Here is a 17,433-nt window from a genome sequence, read left to right as displayed (position 1 = left end):
GTAGCACTTTGCCATCTGAGTACTCTGGAACCACCAGGACTTTATCCCAGGAGAATTGGTGTCTGCAAGGTCTTCAGTTACAGAGTAAGGACAAAGACGGTGTGATCAGTGATAAAAGGTCTAGGCAGAAATCAGATCTTGCCAATCAACAGGTCAAAGCCGGTAACCACATAGTTATGTTCCCACTGCCATAGAACTTTTCAATATTTTTACAGTTATCCTTTGAACATAAAAACTTCACATAAAACATACATTTTTAAAATGAATCAGTGCTACATTATTAGAACACTAGTGGGTTAATGGAAAAATAAGGCATGCCTGTGGTTCTTATGTAACAAATGTTGAGGTGATAGAATGTGTCATTAAATGAAAAGCAGAGGAAGGTCATATGTTGGGTGTAAACCTGCAATGCTCTTAAAATATCTCACAGTAGCTTAGCTCAGAGTGTGCTGTTGCTTTCCGTCTTATCCTCAGTGCAGATTTTATCTGATAGCAATATGCAAGCAAGCAAGTACATGCGCGCCTGTCATTTTGTGGCTTCCTGTTACCCAAGGAGTTACCGTACACGTAATAAAAGTTACGGAATTATACATCCTTTTTATACCTTTTGGTTGTTGCGCTGCTTTTATTTTATTACAGAAGTACCTTTGTCATATTTATTAATAAAAAATCTTGAATAATCTTTTGCTTGAAGATAATTAGGGTGCATATCCACAAACAATAATGCAAGCAATCGCCATGCAGTGAATCCAGAGTTGTGGCATAAGAGATGTCAAAACAGACAGATCATGAAGACAGGAGAAAACTGCCTTAACTATTATTTCTGTGTTAAGCAGCGCCATAGTTAGAGAGTTTTCTCTGGTAGGGATAAACAAATGAGAATGATTAATAAATGTTAAGCCCTTGTGATAACCTCATTAACTTTGAAATGCCAATTTTACCCTGCATAGGAAATCTGCTGGAGCATAATATTGGATGGATAGCAGGTCTAATCTGCATTGCCATTTGTCAGTCCTGCCTTTTAATTACCTCATTCAGTCTGCAAATTATGGTCCCAGATGTTGGTTATACCCAGGTCATCTACAGTCTTTGGTTTCGGCATCACTGTAGCTTTGATCTCATTTTCCAACCTTAGACTCCACACAGAATGGATACCACTCTCATTATAGCCTCCAAGGCAAACTCATATAAATACAACATGTAGAAATTGAACAAGTTCTCCTTATGACTTGGATTTTTTTAAAGTTCTTATTTAACAGTAACAGTAACAAGATAGAGGGGTAGTATCCCCTTTATGTAGAAAACAAGAAGGAAAGAAGATAAGGAGAAGGGAAGAGAGAGAGGTGAGCTGGGAGGGAAGATATCAGGGTTAGCAGCATTACATTGAAGCAATTAAATCACTTACTAGAAATTCCTTTCTAATGTCTAAACGCAGTTATGACTTGGATTTTTAAAGAAATAGAGAGGTCCTTACAGAGAGTGAGTGAGTGTTCTCTAGGGAGGAATTCAGGGATAGAGTTTCAGAGGTAAGGAGCAGCAACATAGAAAGGTTTAAGATGAGAGAGCAGTGGATGGTGTAAAAAGGTGGAGGCTATGAGAGGAGCGGAGGAGACAACCAGGAATGTGCAGAGAGACCAGTGCAGAATGTAGTGAGGAGCAGAGGAGTGAAGAGCTTTGAACATTAGCAGAAGGATTTTATATGCTATCCTATGCTTAACAGGCAGCTATGCTAGAGAGGGCTGAACAGGTTTCTTCTTAGGAGAGAGCAGGAGGATCCTGTCAGCATAGTTTAAGATTGATTGCAGGGGAGAGAGGTGGGAGGCCAGATAGTAGGAGATTGCAGTAATTTAAGCAGGAAAGGATAAGGCCATGGATTAGTGTTTTAACAGTAACTTGTGAAAGAAATGGGCGTATCTTGGCAATATTGCAGAGGAAAAAGTGTCAGGTTTTGGCAGTGTTATTAATATGGTTAGAGAAGGAGAGGGATTGGTCAAAGATAACCCCAAGGCAGTGTGCTGAATTAACAGGGTTAAAGGTCATGCCATCAATAGTAATGGTAAAAAGAGGAGAAGGGCTTTGAGGTGGTGTTGGTTCATCCAGGAGGAGATAGCCAGGAGGCAGTTAGTAATCTGGGTTGAACATAGTGGTTAGTGAAGGGGCGTCTAAATATATCTGGATGTCATCTGCATATAAATGGTATAAACAAAGAAATAAAGTCTCATAAAGAGAGAGTGTATAGGGAGAACAACAAAGTACAGGACCCCTCCTGCACTAAGCTGAATCAGGGTAGAGGATTTGTTAGCAAAAACAACAGAGAAGGAGCGGTTAGAAAGATAGGAAAAGAACCAGCATGCAGCCTGATCCCAGATACCCAGAGAATAGAGTAAGCCTGCCCCTAAGATGCCGTTTTATCAACTTTCTCATTTTTGTGGTTTTAGATTTTTTGTTAAACCGTGCCTTAACTTTTTTAATTTCCACTAAAACCATGAATGTCCAGTCATTTATTAAAATATCTGAATTGAAAAAGCACAAACAAAAAAAAGCAAAAACTACAAAGTCAAATTTTAGTGCAAAAAAAAACATGAATCGTGAAAAAATAAAATACAAACATTAGTAAATGCCCCCCTAAGGGGCAGATTTATCTTTTATTTATCTTTTTATGTGAGATTACAGATCTCCACAGAAAAATTAACTCACATTCTATTCATTCCTATGGGATTTTTATTTTTAAGTGTATTTTTCAATCAGTAAAAGTTAATTAACCATTTGATAAATAAGCTTCTAAAAATCAAATAGGAATGAATAGAAAGTGAACCTTTCTGTGGTGAGTTCTTAAATCTTACATTTTGATAAATCTGCCCCTAGGACACAAACAAAACATACGTGGGAAAAAAAGAAATCATTAATAAAGACATAATAAAAACAGTTCAACAATGCTGTATGTCAGTTAGCATGTAATACAGCCCAAAAAGTATAGACCAGGCGACCTCTCTCAAATAATGCCTACAGAACTTGGGAAATCAAGATGAATGGGACTTGTTTCAGCAGGCTTTTTGGACACAACTTTACTACTCTATAAAAGGTGCTAATCCCTCAACACAGAATTACTGTTAATGAGATCCAGTTTGGCAGTCTATTCATGAAACAGTTCATAAATGTGTACTGAGCATCCAGCCTAAGACTAATGTTACACTGGGCACTTATAAACCCTATGTATTTCAACTGCCTGGTATTTCCTCCTGTCACTCCCATTCACTTCAACAGAAAACTTTGAGAGGTGCAGGAGTGAGCGATTATTAGTCTAAAAATGATTTGATCAGTATTGTGCTTTATACACTGCAACTTTTAGTAGCTAGGGCTAAAGATACCATATATACTCGAGTATAAGCCAAGCCGAGGTACCTAATTTTACCTAAGAAAACTGGAAAAACGTATTGACTCGAGTATAAGCCTAGGGTGGGAAATGCAGCTGCTACTGCTAAGTTGTTTTTTTTTTTTAACTGTCAGTCAAGTTTGGGAATGCTAAGGAAGCTGCCATACTAAATATCAAGTACTTGCCATCCTGCTGTGTGCGCTCCCATCCTGCTGTGTGTGCTCCCATCCTGCTGTGTGCGCTTCCATCTTGCTGTGTGCGCTCCCCTGTGTTCGCTCCCATCCTGCTATGTGTGCTCCTATCCTGCTGTGTGTGCTCCCATCCTGCTGTGTGTGCTCCCATCCTGCTGTGTGTGCTTCCATCCTGCTGTGTGACATGTCTTGTGACATTGTTCTGGGTTTACTTTTCAGTTAAGTTTGTTCATTTTCATAAGTTAGAGTAGAGTTAGGGGAGTGAGCCTGAGGGGTGGGTAGAGTTAGGGAAGTGAGCCTGAGGGGTGGGTAGCGTTAGGGAAGTGAGCCTGAGGGGTGGGTAGAGTTAGGGAAGTGAGCCTGAGGGGTGGGTAGAGTTAGGGAAGTGAGCCTGAGGGGTGGGTAGAATTAGGGAAGTGAGCCTGAGGGGTGGGTAGAGTTAGGGAAGTGAGCCTGAGGGGTGGGTAGAGTTAGGGAAGTGAGCCTGAGGGGTGGGTAGAGTTAGGGAAGTGAGCCTGAGGGGTGGGTAGAGTTAGGGAAGTGAGCCTGAGGGGTGGGTAGAGTTAGGGAAGTGAGCCTGAGGGGTGGGTAGAGTTAGGGAAGTGAGCCTGAGGGGTGGGTAGAGTTAAAGAAGTGAGCCTGAGGGGTGGGTAGAATTAGAGAAATGAGCCTGAGAAGAGATTGGCTTTTTCAGCCCATTTTTGGGGCTGAAAAACTCGGCTTATACTCGAGTATATACGGTAATATCAGTAACTATATGAAAGGGACAATAGAAATAGATGCTTTTCATTTTAAAAATGCATCTAAAAGTGCACCACCTGACATTTATATGCTTCATTCTATTGCTCAGTGTGACAGTGGTGAAAGAAGGTAGGGGAGGCAGTTGTATTTTCCTAGAAGCTATCTGTATTAACGCCTATCTAGAAGCTAGGGGTCTCTGTAACACCATAATAAAAACTTTGGGTGTCAGTAATACTTCCAAGATGCTACGGGCACCAGTAACACCTTTGTATGAACTAGTGGTGACAGTAACACCTTTTTGTAGAAGCTGGGGCATCACCAACACTTTCATTAATATCCTTCTTAAGGACTAGAGCCCAAAATTGCACTGCATACTCAAGATAAAGCCTTTCCATGGATCTATAAAGAAGTAAAATTATGTTTCCATCCCTTGAGTCAATGCCTTTTTTTATACACGACAGCAGTTTATTTGCTTTAGTAGCCACAGAATGACACTGCCTGGAATTAAGCAACTTGTTATCGACAAAAATCCCCAAGTCCCTCTCAAGTAATGATCCCCCAACACACTACCATTTAGTATGTTCTAGGCCAATATTCCTCAATTTTATCTTTAACTTTCTGTGAGGTACTGTATCAAACACTTTAGCAAAGTCCAAGTAGATGACATCAACTGCCATTCCAGCATCGAGGTTCCTGCTCACCTCCTCATAAAAGGCGACTAAATTAGTCTGGCAAGATCTGTTATGCATAAAACCATGCTGGCACAAACTTATAGTATTGTGAATGTATTCAAGTATCATATCCCTTATTACCCCTTCCAAAAGCTTTCCTACCTCTGATGTCAGACTAACAGGCCTATAGTTTTCAGGCTGAGAAAGGGATCCCTTTTTGAATAACAGCACCTTAGCAATTCGTCAGTCTCTCGACACCATGTCAGATTTCAATGAATCCTGAAAAATTAAGTGAGGAGGTTTGGCAATCACAGTGCTAAACTCGTTTAATACCCTGGGATGAATCCCATCCGGTCCTGGACCTTTGTTTATCTTTACATGTTCAAGTCTCTTTTGAATTTCCTCCTGAGTGACCCATGCGTCAGTACTTAGAATTGGGTCTATTAAAGAGAAGCCTTGATTAGCTGTCTCCTCAGTTGTATAGACAGATGAAAACTAAGGGTTCAAAATTTCTGCTTTTTCCCTTCTCTCATCAACCATCCCCCCCCCCCGTGATAATAAGGAAAATGATCCTAAAAATGAAAAGGACATAGGGCAGTGTAAAGTGTTTTAAGACCTAGGTGAAAAAAGAACAGAGAAAAACAAATAAAAGGAAATGAAAGAAGAAGAAAACTAATTTTGGCATTTTACTGGCAATAGATTTGCCACCTAGAACCCTATATTTATTCTGAAGAAAGCATTACCATACCTGAATAAAGAGCACTAGAATTTTCTCTGTTTGCTTAAGATTGCAGCTGCCATTTTAGATTGGTCTTCATCGTTTCCTGCTGTACAGCTCTAGCCCTTATAGCTCACATTACACATTCCTAAGGGGGGGAGGGAGTTCTTAACATTCTTGTGGGAGGGGGGAGCAGGAGAGAGGAGAGGCAGACTCTAGCCCCAGGAATGAAGGATTTTTCTGAGAGAGTCAGGTACCCTAAGAACATGTTTACAAAAAAGGAGGCAAGAAATCCTGTGTTTTTTTTGATAGAGGACTAGGGAGTGCAGTGTTTCTGTGAGTGCTTATGGCTGTATTTACATAGACCTTTCTGATAAAGCTTACTTAGTTTTTACCTTTCCTTCTCCTTTAAAGAACATAAAAAATATATAAATAAAGGAGAGATTGAAAAGAAATAAGAAAATAGGTTAAATACTGAAACTATAACATTTTAGTTTGTTTTAGGTTGTATGATTTGTTTTATTAACATATTCTGGGGTTACACGGGTTACATTTGCTAGTATTTTCTTTATTCTCATATAGTTCAAAAGGACATTTTTAAAATACAGTGCAGTAGCCCTTTAATTAGCCATTGTAAGAAATAACCATGCTATTAAAGAGACAGTATACCCTTCTTTTAACATTAGCTCTGTGAATAGGGCTGGTGCTGAATGTACTTTTTGCCTATTGTTTTAATTAATTAAGAAATCTGTGGTTTCTGTTGTTTCCAGCACTAGACAAAAATGTGAAGCCAGTTTCACTTTAGCACTTTCTGTAACTTCCTGTCCCACAGAACATAAGCTGATAAAACTAATTATAACAATACCTGGGGGTCTAGTTGGACGGCAATAACGATAAAGTTGTAGCTTCAGAGAGAAACAGTTTTTTGGCTGCTGGGGTTAGTGACCCCCCCGTTTGAAAGCTGCAAGGAGTTGGAAATAGAAGGCAAACAATTCAAAAACTACTAACAAAAAATAATGAATACAAATTGAAAAGTTGCATAGAATTGGTTATTTTACAACAAGCCCAACAAGCATAAGCTCGGAAGTGATGGTGGATGATTCACAGGAGAGGACCTGAAAAGAAAAATAAGCAGTAAAAGTTGCAGACTGGAAACAAGCAGATTAGGAATGCCAATAACTGAAAACTGACAAGTTGCTTAGGTCCATATTTAACATATTTAAACAGTTATATAAAGATGAATAGAGTCCAGTGAAGCCTCTGTGAACAGTGTTAGAATTCTTAGTGTTACTATGCTTCTCAGACATCATTGTGCTTTATGTTTTAATCTGTAGAAAAAACATTAACATTAACCAATTTATATTTTCCTAGTGACCCTGGAACAATTCGCATTAGCAGTGGAGTCATGTCCAGTACCAAAAGACCAGAGTTTACTAATGGAGGTATGCAAACAACCTTACTCATTTCCATCCCTGCATTCCAGGCAAAGCACTGTGGTTTGGCCAGATACTCTTTACTTACATTAGAAATAGCATTGTTTAGGTATGGCTGAAACAAAGTACGTAGCCTCAGTCTTTCTACTGAAAGGGCAAGGAAAGCCTAATTCACTGGGTTTATTTAATACTAGCCACCACCCATTGAATTAAGTCACTAAGTTTCCCCCCGGCTCGTGTCTTTAAAAGACAAGGAAAGATAAAGTCACGGGGGATGCCAATTTTTGGGGGGACACACATCACAGAATCTGGTACTGCATTTCAGAATATGGCATTGGCCATGCACTCATGATGGAAAGTGACAAGGATGGGAAAATTGTTCTAATTAATTATTTAAAAGCTTCTTTTTCTAAATAAAATCAAATTTTTCCATCCCCGTGCACTAAATAAAGGAATGAATTGATTTCCTTTCAGCCAATACAATACAAGAGGAAAGAAAAAACAGCTTGTGGCATATTATACACTTGTGCTTAGTCACTCTGCCCTCCAGCTTCATTAGATTGACTGTTATTTCTTGCTGAGCTATGTAGTGGTTCCCAGGCTGTGGATTGGCTTCCCCTGGGTGGGCCTGGAGGAGTGGTTTGGGGGGCTCATCCAAGGCCAATTTAAGCAAGGTTTGGGGAGAATGCATATTTGTTCTTATTGATATAACTGAAAGCACAGTTTGGAGGTCAGTTAGGTTCAGATTTGGAGTGACACTTATTTGTTGTCCTAAACAATTCTTAGCATTAATCAAATATTGGCGCATATACAGCCAGACCCATTGGTGCATATACAGCCAAACCCATTGGCGCATATACAGCCAGACCCATTGGTGCATATACAGCCAGACCCATTGGCGCATATACAGCCAGACCCATTGGCGCATATACAGCCAGACCCATTGGCGCATATACAGCCAGACCCATTGGCGCATATACAGCCAGACCCATTGGCACCTATATAGACAGACCCATTGGCGCATATACAGACAGACCCATTGGCGAATATACAGACAGACCTGATGGACTTATTAATTCATATACATACTGGTGCATATCCAGCTAGACCCATTGGTACACTCACAGACAGACCCATTGGTGCACCCACAGACAGACCCATTGGTGCACCCACAGACAGACCCATTGGTGCACCCTCAGACAGACGTGTTGGTGCACCCACAGACAGACCCATTGGTGCACACACCGAGACAGACCTGTTAATGTATATAAAGATGGACTTATTAATTCATATAGACCATTGGTGCATATCCAGCCAGACCCCTTGGTACACCCACAGACAGACCCATTGGTGCACACACAGACAGACCTGTTAATGTATATAAAGATAGACTTATTAATTCATATAGACCCATTGGTGCATATCCAGCCAGACCCATTGGTGCAAACACAGACAAACCCATTGGTTCACACACAGACAGACCCATTGGTTCACACACAGACAGACCATTTGGGGCATATACAGACAGATGCTCCACAGTGTGTGCCAGCAATATACACTAGGCATCCTAGGTCAGTAAGTACATATGCTATATAAAATTCAGTCAGACACATGCAACTTACCCACTAATCATCCTGAGAACTGATACACAACAAATTATCACACTGCAAAGAAAAATGAATGTTTCTATTCAGAAATGAATTCCAAAATGTGCTAGCTTCCCTCAGTATGTAGACTAGGCAAGCTATTTTCCTTGTCTCGAACACTTGCTGAGCTAAAATTAAAGCAATGCTAAATATTCTCAGGAACCAGTAAAACTTATAGCCCAAACATTCAGCCTTTCTTACAGAAAAAAGGGAATTTCCAGTACAAGGATGGGGTGAGCATAGCCTTGCACTTCTGGGTGTTGAAGTGAACAGATGCTCAAATGTAAAAATCTCAATTACCATGCTTATATTTTGCATTTTAGTCTTTTCGTTTGAATGAGGTTTAGTAACCCATAGCAACCAAACACCAGACAGGGTCGCCACATTTTCTGTAAAAGAACACCACCCTTTTTATAGTTTAATCTTTGTTCCCTATTTATTACATTGGCATGAAGCATCATTTTTACTAGTCAGGCCAGTAAAATACCAGCCAGGTGTAAACCCTATCAACAGGTGACATTTAATGTTCTAACCCAGTGCTTCTCAGCTGAATACTGTATTGCAGAGGCATAACTGAGCTATTGCATAAATTCAAGCAACCAAGAACAAAAGAGTTTACTCCTTACACAATAAATAAATGTACACACACAGTCCTGACCAGAGCACTTTTTGCTTGTTTCAAAGCTTGAGGTGTTTCAGAGACAAAGATTTTTGAAGGCTCCTTTCCTGTGAGTAAGTTTAAAGATGCACCGGATACATTCAGTTAGCCGGAGGTTTCACCACTGAGAACCTTGCTGCATGGGATTTTGCTAGTGCCCTCACTCCATTATTTATATTAAGCAGGGAAGAGCCATTTAATCCAGACCAGGGTTGGAACTAGGGGTAGACAGAAGAGGGACCTGTCTAGGGTGTAATGGGGGGGGGGCGGGGGGGTGCTGGGTAGCTACTTCTTTTGCCTATATCCAGTCTGGGCTCTCTTGTGCTCACCGTGCACTTCTCCCCCCCCCCACGACATCACTGCGCATGTGAGCACTCATCGTCGTGTGGGTACAAAGGGTGGGAGGGCAAGGGGACGAGGTGGCTGACCAAGTTGCCTAGGGCACCCAGCCAGCTTGGCGCATCTTTGATTCAGACTCAATGTCAGATTGGGCCTCCTAGTGCCCACCAGAGAAACTAGTATTGAGGGGTCCACTCTCACAAAAATAAGATGGAAACAGAGACAAATTGTATAAAGCTTGTATAGGCTTATGGTAGAAATAAGAAAGGGCTCTATTTTAATCAAATAATTCAGAATTTTAAAATTGATTTCCTTTTTTCTCTGTAAAATTAAAACAGTACCTTGCATTTGATCCCAACTAAGGTATATTTAAGCCTTATTGGATGCAAAAACAATCCTATTAATTCACGTTTTAATGATTTTTAATAGAATTAGGGTATGAATATCCAAATTACGGAAAGACCCCTTATCCAGAAAATCCTTGTCCCAAGCATTCTGGATAACAGGTCCTATACCTGTACTGTTTTTCAAAAAGCGCATACCTAGAGGCTTATTTATTAATTATTTTTTAAATTCACATTTGTGTTATTTTCATTTTACATTTTTACAATGAACTGTTCCTTTAAAACCATCAATATTATTGCATTAATTCCACTGTAAATTATGTTTATTGCATGTCTGTGTGTGTACGTTGAAAGCAATTGAGAAAAAGAGCTGGCATCTTGAGTTGTAAAAATGCTGGAGGTATTTCTTCTCCCCCTTATGGAGGCACCAGGGAACAGTACGTGCATAATATCACGTTTCGAGGTTTTTTTGTATTTTTGTAAGTAATGCTGACTAATAAGAGGTTATTTACTGATACTAGGGCTCAACTTCTTCCATCTATATATTTTTACTGTAAACAGCAGTAGATATAAAGCAGGATTTCTTGGCTGGTAGGGGTGCTGCACTATGTATTTTCGTATGTTTTTTTTTGTTTTTAATAGTAAACTTTTATTGATTTTGTTATAAACAAGGAGTATGATAGAAGGAGAGAAGGAAGGAAGAAAAGGGAGGAGTGGGGGGAAGTAGGGAATGGAGAGCGCATTGTGGTATTTTAGATAGCAGTTGTTGGAGACTCCAGCCATGGGTTCCAGTTGAGAGTTTATCAACTTTATCCATTTATTTAGATTAGGAGGTAAGGGACCCATCCAATGGTATTTTTGTATGTTTACTGACAATAACATATGGTGCTTTGCTGAGCTGAAATGGGATATTAAGCATAAACACTACTGATACATAACCCTTATATATGCAATTGCCATGTAAGCAGATATCATGTGTTCCCTTTTATGGCAATGTATGGGTTAATTGATCCCATGCTTATACCCACAGTAACAGATACCAAAGCTGAAGAATAAAAAAAAGTGCAAACAACAGACACACATAGGCATGACCCCTCCCGCTCTTCTCTCTAGCTCAGCTCCCATTGCTCAAGCCAGTGAATCATTTCCTTTCCATGCACTTGAATGTATTCCGCGGTGACACTGCACATTTTAACTATCATATTTTATTCTTATGGTGCTGTAGCAAAGGGGTGTTGTCCCAGGATTTTTTTTTACCTTTCCTCTATGCCTATTTAACATAGAGGAAAGTATTTTTCTGCCCCCTTTCTTAAAGTGTCACTGTAGTCTTCAGAATTGTGCTTTGTACCAGGGAAGTCACCATACAGGTTATTATTATCACATATTTACAGAGTGCTGCAGTGCTGTACAATGAATGAGTATAAACACTGAACAGACCCTTGAACTGCTGGGGGGCCTAGGAACTATAGGAGGCCCAGTGGGACTGTGACTGATAAGCAGTTGCAATATATGTTTATGGAACATGTCTTCTTTAGGGGCCCAATGATGTTGCTGTGGGGCCCAATAAATAGTCATTCCACTGCTGAAAAGTAGGAGATACTGGTATCATTCAGTAAATAGATCCAAATATAAACAGATTATGTTATTTTATAACTACATAATTCATATAAATAGTTAAATGAATGAAAGTGCTGAAAAGTACGTTGATTTGTTGGGGGGAAGTGGAGTTTAAACCCTAACCACCCGCCTGCCCCTGTCAAGCTTCTTGGCCTTGTTATTACTTGATATGTAAGTTAATATGATATATATTTATAATATTTGCATAAAGGCTTTGTGCATTCATTTAATGCAAATACAATTCAGTGCATTTTGTCTATTAGATTTAAAGGGGTTGTTCACCTTTAAGTTAACTTTTAGTATGATGTAGATAGTAATATTTTGAGACAATTTGCAGTTGGTCTTTATTTTTATTTTATTTTTTTTTTATTATCACTTTTTGTTCAACATCTCTCAAGTTTGGAATTTTAGCATAGCAGCCAGGGAGTGGTGTGATAAAGTAACTGATGTATTTGTAGGAGAGGATTCAAATAGAAAAATAAGTTTTAAAAAGTAACAATAAAATTATAGCCCAAGGGTTACAGCTTTAGGGGGTGGCCTTTGGGAGCCTATTTAATCAAAAAAGAGGAGCTGGGGGGGGGGGGGGGTGAGGGTCTACAGGGCAAGCAAAGATTCAGTAGCCTTGCTTGTAATTGGCCATTCTATAACATACTAAAAAAAAAAATTTGAACCAGAAAATGTACAGGACAGGATGTGCAAGGGTTAAAAGGGTGCTTCACCTTTAAATTAGCTTTTAGTTTGTTATAGAATGTCCTATTCTAAGCAACTTTTTAATTGGTCTTCATTATTTATTATAGTTTTTTAATTATTTGCCTTCCTCTTCTAACTCTTAAATGGGGGTCACTGACCCCAGCAGCCAAAAACTATTGCTCTTTGAGGCTACAATTTTATTGTTATTGTTACTTTTTGTAACTTTCTTTTCAATTCAGCCCCTCTCTTATTCATATACCAGTCTCTCATCCAAAACTCTCATCCAAACCAACCTGGTTGCTAAGGTAACTTGGACCCTAGCAACAAAATAGCTGCTGAAACTCCAAACTAGAGAGCTCCTGAACGGAAAATGAAATAATAAAGATGAAAAATAAAAAATAAAAATGAAACTACAAATAATAAGAAATGAAGACCAATTGCAAATCTCCGAATATTACTCTCTACATCATACTAAAAGTCAAAGGTGAACAACCCCTTTAATTTGCACATATTTGTATATATGTATGTGTTCAGGTATGATTCAGTGATAATACATCTATATGAGCTATAAACCAAATGTTATTGCTTTTACATTTTAAAGAAGTCTTTACTCGTTTAACTGCAAATCCTTTCTATTTTGGCAGAACTGACTCACATTTTGTAACAAAGTCAGATTTAAAAAAGGAAGCAGTGTGAACTTGACCTCCCTGTGCCAGATGTTAGGGCTGCTCAGTAGGCTGACAAGTTGTTAACATGTCATTAGTAAAATATTTACTATCATTGAAATGAACAGACACCTAAATGCCAGGGGCTTTAGCACAAGCTGAATCTATTCTGAATTATGTTAGATAGAGTTCACAAAGGGAATCTGACTCTAACTTGTGAAAGTAGCTGCAATTTTCTGTTTTTTAGCACTTTTCACACTATATTCCGCTGCTGCAGGAAGACTGCAGGCCCAAGTTGTGGGCGCAGTGCTGGGCGCCATAGGCAACCTGGCGAGCCATCTTGCCCCCACTGTGTGCGTGTTCATTTGCGTACACTCGTTTGTTTGCGCACCTTCTTGCATGCGTTGTTAGCACATGAACATGCACAAGTGAACAAGAGCAGTTACAAGAGCCCATATTAGGGGTAGGTGACAGAAGAACTACGTGCCTAGTGCCACCTCCTGCCCACCCCTAGTTTGAGCCTTGTTTCAGTGTGCAGAGACCTGTGGCTAGCTCCTTATATAGACTGCTGCCTGTGTTGGTTGTGCTTTATTAAAGGGGGACAAGCAGGTGGAAGCACTTAGGCATGGGGCAAATGCTACAGAATCTAGAATGTTATATGGAGGTTGGAGAAACATCAATGCTACCTTGATTATGGTTTGAATTTACCATGTACCTTTATAATGAAGGTAATACATCAGGGTACTCATTTACAGATTGTGGGCAAGGCAAAAGCTACTATGTTGTTTACACAGCGTAAGGACCCAAGATTCCCCCGTGAACACAGCGCTGCCTGCATTTACAGACAGGGTGTCGATTGTAGGTTCCCTGCCCCTACTCATCCTGTCTGGCTGCTCATACTGTATTTTTAATCTAATGCAAGATGCAGACCTCAGATATGTCCCAGACACGTTAAAGGGCCTGATTTGGCAACACTTCATGCTCTTGCAGTTGCCTTAGTGCCCTCAGATTGTAAAAAAATAGATAAAGCTGCAAGTACAGAAGGGAAACATTCTTTGGCTGCTATGAAAGACGTGCTGTGTTTGTGCTATGGGAGATGTGTATGTAGTTCAGCTCTGCACAACATGTAGCCTAGGATTCACCCAAAAATGTTTGTGTTTTATATAGAAATTGATACTTTTATTTGCCAACATAGCACTACATTGATCTGAAATTATAGTCAATACATTGACAGTGGCATAACAATATTTTTATTTCATATGCTGTAACTATTCTATTCCTGAAATGTTACTTCATCTACTTTCATCATCCAGTGTAGCAATTCCAGCATAGAAAATAGTAATTAGAAATTAGAAAATTACTGCCCAGTAAAACTTTGTGACATTTCAATAAAATGGGCCCCAATTATTTCTTGAAAGGGGCATAATTCTAAGCATTAAAATGTAAGAGAAGTAGAGTTTTTGTATTTATTTTTATTATCTGGTTAATTTCCTTGGATTTTCTACATGCACCACCTTAAAGGGGTAGTTCACCTTTAAGTTAACTTTGCTATGTTATAGAATGGGTAATTTTAAGCAGCTTTTCAGTTGGTCTTCATTTTTTATAGTTTAAAATTATTTGCTGTACAATTGAGGCTACAGTTTTATTGTTATCGTTACTTTTTACAACTCATTTTTCTATTCAGGTCTTCTCCTATTCATATACCTGTCTCTCATTCAAACCTCTCCCTGGTTCCTAAGGTATTGTGGACCCTAGCTGCTAAACAAACACTGGAATGATTAAAAAACGTACAAATGATGAAAAATGAAGACTAATTGCAAACTGTCTAGGGAAATTAATCTGTACATCATACTAAAAGTTAACTTAAAGGTGAACAACCCCTTTAAGCTTATTAAGCTCAGAAAATGTACATTACATTCATAAATGATGTCTTTATAACATCAAGTAACCAGTGTATTTCTTTTCTACCTGCAGTTCTGCCTGCTATATGGAACCAAGCTGGTTTACCAAGAGAGAGCATGGTATCTGGAACATAAATATCTCACCCCTACAACCAGTATCCAGATCAGAAATCAGGTAAGTTAGTGGCAGGAGTCAGGTATCAGCAGGTATCAAATAACATTTTTGTATCGGAAATGGCTGCATATTTTTTAGATCTGCCTTGGTTCCTAGCTCTAAATGTACTAACTGAAGCCACTTACCCTACCCTTAGCCCTTACATTCATACAAGGAGCTCTCTCTACATTAAAAACTATTTCTTGTATAACGTCTATATTCTGACCTGCTACATTGTTTCAAGACTCAGAACTAGAGAACAGTGAGGAATAAATTGCTTCTGCCTTCAACAGTAGCTGCATTTAAAAAATATCTTTAAAATTACTTCAGTAATTAACTTCACTTTTAACTTCAGTTTTAAACTAATGTATATTGGAAGGTTGTTTGACCTTACATTTTGTCTTATTATTCAAGATATGGTATTTGGGGTGAGATCCCCTTTAATGTGCTATACATTCTCCCTACTTTTCCAGTTAGGATTTTACGTCCATAATATCCAGTCTTTTTTGTTTGTCTGAACTTTACTGGTTTTGCCAATTTATCCGCTTAGATTTTAGGTTTCTTGGTATTACAGTGGTATGTACAGTTGTGTCTTGTTCTGGCACTGGTAATTATTGTATTACTGATCTGGCCAGTCCCACCCATCATTACATTTAGGCAGTAATAAAATCCATTAGGACTATTTATGCTACTGTGTGGTCGGTCAGGTAAGATTGTTACAAAATTATATTGCAAGTGTGACCCAGACCCATGGCCCGGGGTGTATTTACAGGTTGTGCTGCCCCTAGGCACTCTTTATTGATGACGCCCCCCACCCCCTCAGGTTTGACATTGTTTTGGTATGAACCTATAGTAAGGTAAGTACAGGAGCTCCCCAACTTCTTTTCTGATGATTTACTGCACATGCTCCGTGCCGCTGTCACTTACCTGAGCTTAGGGGCCGACACAGTATACATTATGATAAGTAATTAGTATATGGCAGCTCTGAAACTAGTGCAATTAGCATTAGAATCAGCCCTGTAGCATCAGCTTATATGACAAATCTCATTTTCTGCTTGATGATTTGCAACAACCCCTAAGCTTAGCTACTCAGCACTTGCCCAGAGGACACTGAGTATATGAGTGTCACTGACACGTCTAACAAAATCAAAATGGTAACCCCTGCAACAACTGTGAAGACCTGGATTGTTACTGTAATGGAGATGCTGACCCTTTGTGCTGGTGGACTAAGTTCAGTATAAAAAATGGCATTTCTAAAAATTTTCATGGTTTAGTTCTCCTTTAATTTTGCACTTCCAGTGTGAGCTTAATATGTGATCCCTGCTTGCTAGTGCAAGCTTCTGCCATAGCATTCTCTGTGACAGCAGTGGGGTAAATAGAGACAAATGGGCCCAGGTGCAGGATTCTGATAGCGGATGACTAGGCTGTTACAAGGAAGAGATGGGGTACATCAGGGTGACTGAGAAAAATATCAAAACTCAAATATTGTTCTACCAGTAGCAACAAAAAAAGATAACTAGTAAACCAGTGGAGTGATATGTTTTCCCTTAAACAATGATGTGCTGGTTGGTTTGAATGGATCTTGGCAGGTCTGAACTTTTTCACGTTTTCAAGTTGTAAAAACACAAATCAAGAAGATCTGAGAAAAGCTTCTATAAAAAATTGATCTGTGGTAGAAAGCTTTATTTTTGTTGGAGAAAAAATAAATAAAGCAACCGTACCATTCATTGCCTAATTTGCCAAAATTGAAAATCCCTATACATGTGAACAGAGCTGTGGAGTTCCCATAGTGGCAAATCTGTTGTGAGTTGTAGGTTTGTCCCTTGATAATTATGAGTTGTGTAATTCTTTAGGGCTGGGATTGAGTTCCACTTTTTAGTTACATCGTGTAACAGTGAATGTCATATACATGAAATTCAAGGGACAGAATTAAGCTGCTTTGACCCAAGTTTAGCCCCGCACTGTGGTAGGAATTTTTTTCAATTGAAGACTTTACAGAAGAGATGTCCATCATGGCTGTGTAAATTAAATCAATCTGGCTCAGGCTAGCTACCTAGATTGAATGTGCCGCACCCAGCTGCTCATTATTTGGTTTCTCTTTCCCCAAAACCTAGATAATTAACAATTCCTCATGCCAAGCTAAGGCTAATGCCACACGTAGCATATGGAACGTATTTTTGGCAAGCTGAAAAATGCTTGCCGAGAATACGCTCCATATGCTCAAAAATGCCCCTGCCTGTGCCTGCACCGGAATGAATGGAATACGCTCGGGTGCAGTCAGGGTGTAGCCGA

The 17,433-nt window shown here is 39.3% G+C and overlaps 1 protein-coding gene across 2 annotated transcripts in view; it reads left to right on the top strand.

Moving 5' to 3' along the window:
* The window catches only part of acoxl (acyl-CoA oxidase like), a 111,759-nt gene that overhangs the window by 80,534 nt on the left and 13,792 nt on the right, over nucleotides 1–17,433 (top strand). For both annotated transcript variants that reach the window (XM_031902571.1, XM_002937443.5), the window contains 2 exons: nucleotides 7,066–7,136; nucleotides 15,061–15,162. In XM_031902571.1, the coding sequence (XP_031758431.1) occupies nucleotides 7,066–7,136; nucleotides 15,061–15,162 (173 nt within the window). The remainder of the gene's footprint in view (nucleotides 1–7,065; nucleotides 7,137–15,060; nucleotides 15,163–17,433) is intronic.

This window comes from Xenopus tropicalis, chromosome 5 (genome assembly GCF_000004195.4).
Source record: "Xenopus tropicalis strain Nigerian chromosome 5, UCB_Xtro_10.0, whole genome shotgun sequence".
NCBI lineage: Eukaryota > Metazoa > Chordata > Amphibia > Anura > Pipidae > Xenopus > Xenopus tropicalis.
Note: the sequence above shows the minus strand (reverse complement) of the source record. Positions and strands in the feature narration are given on the sequence as shown.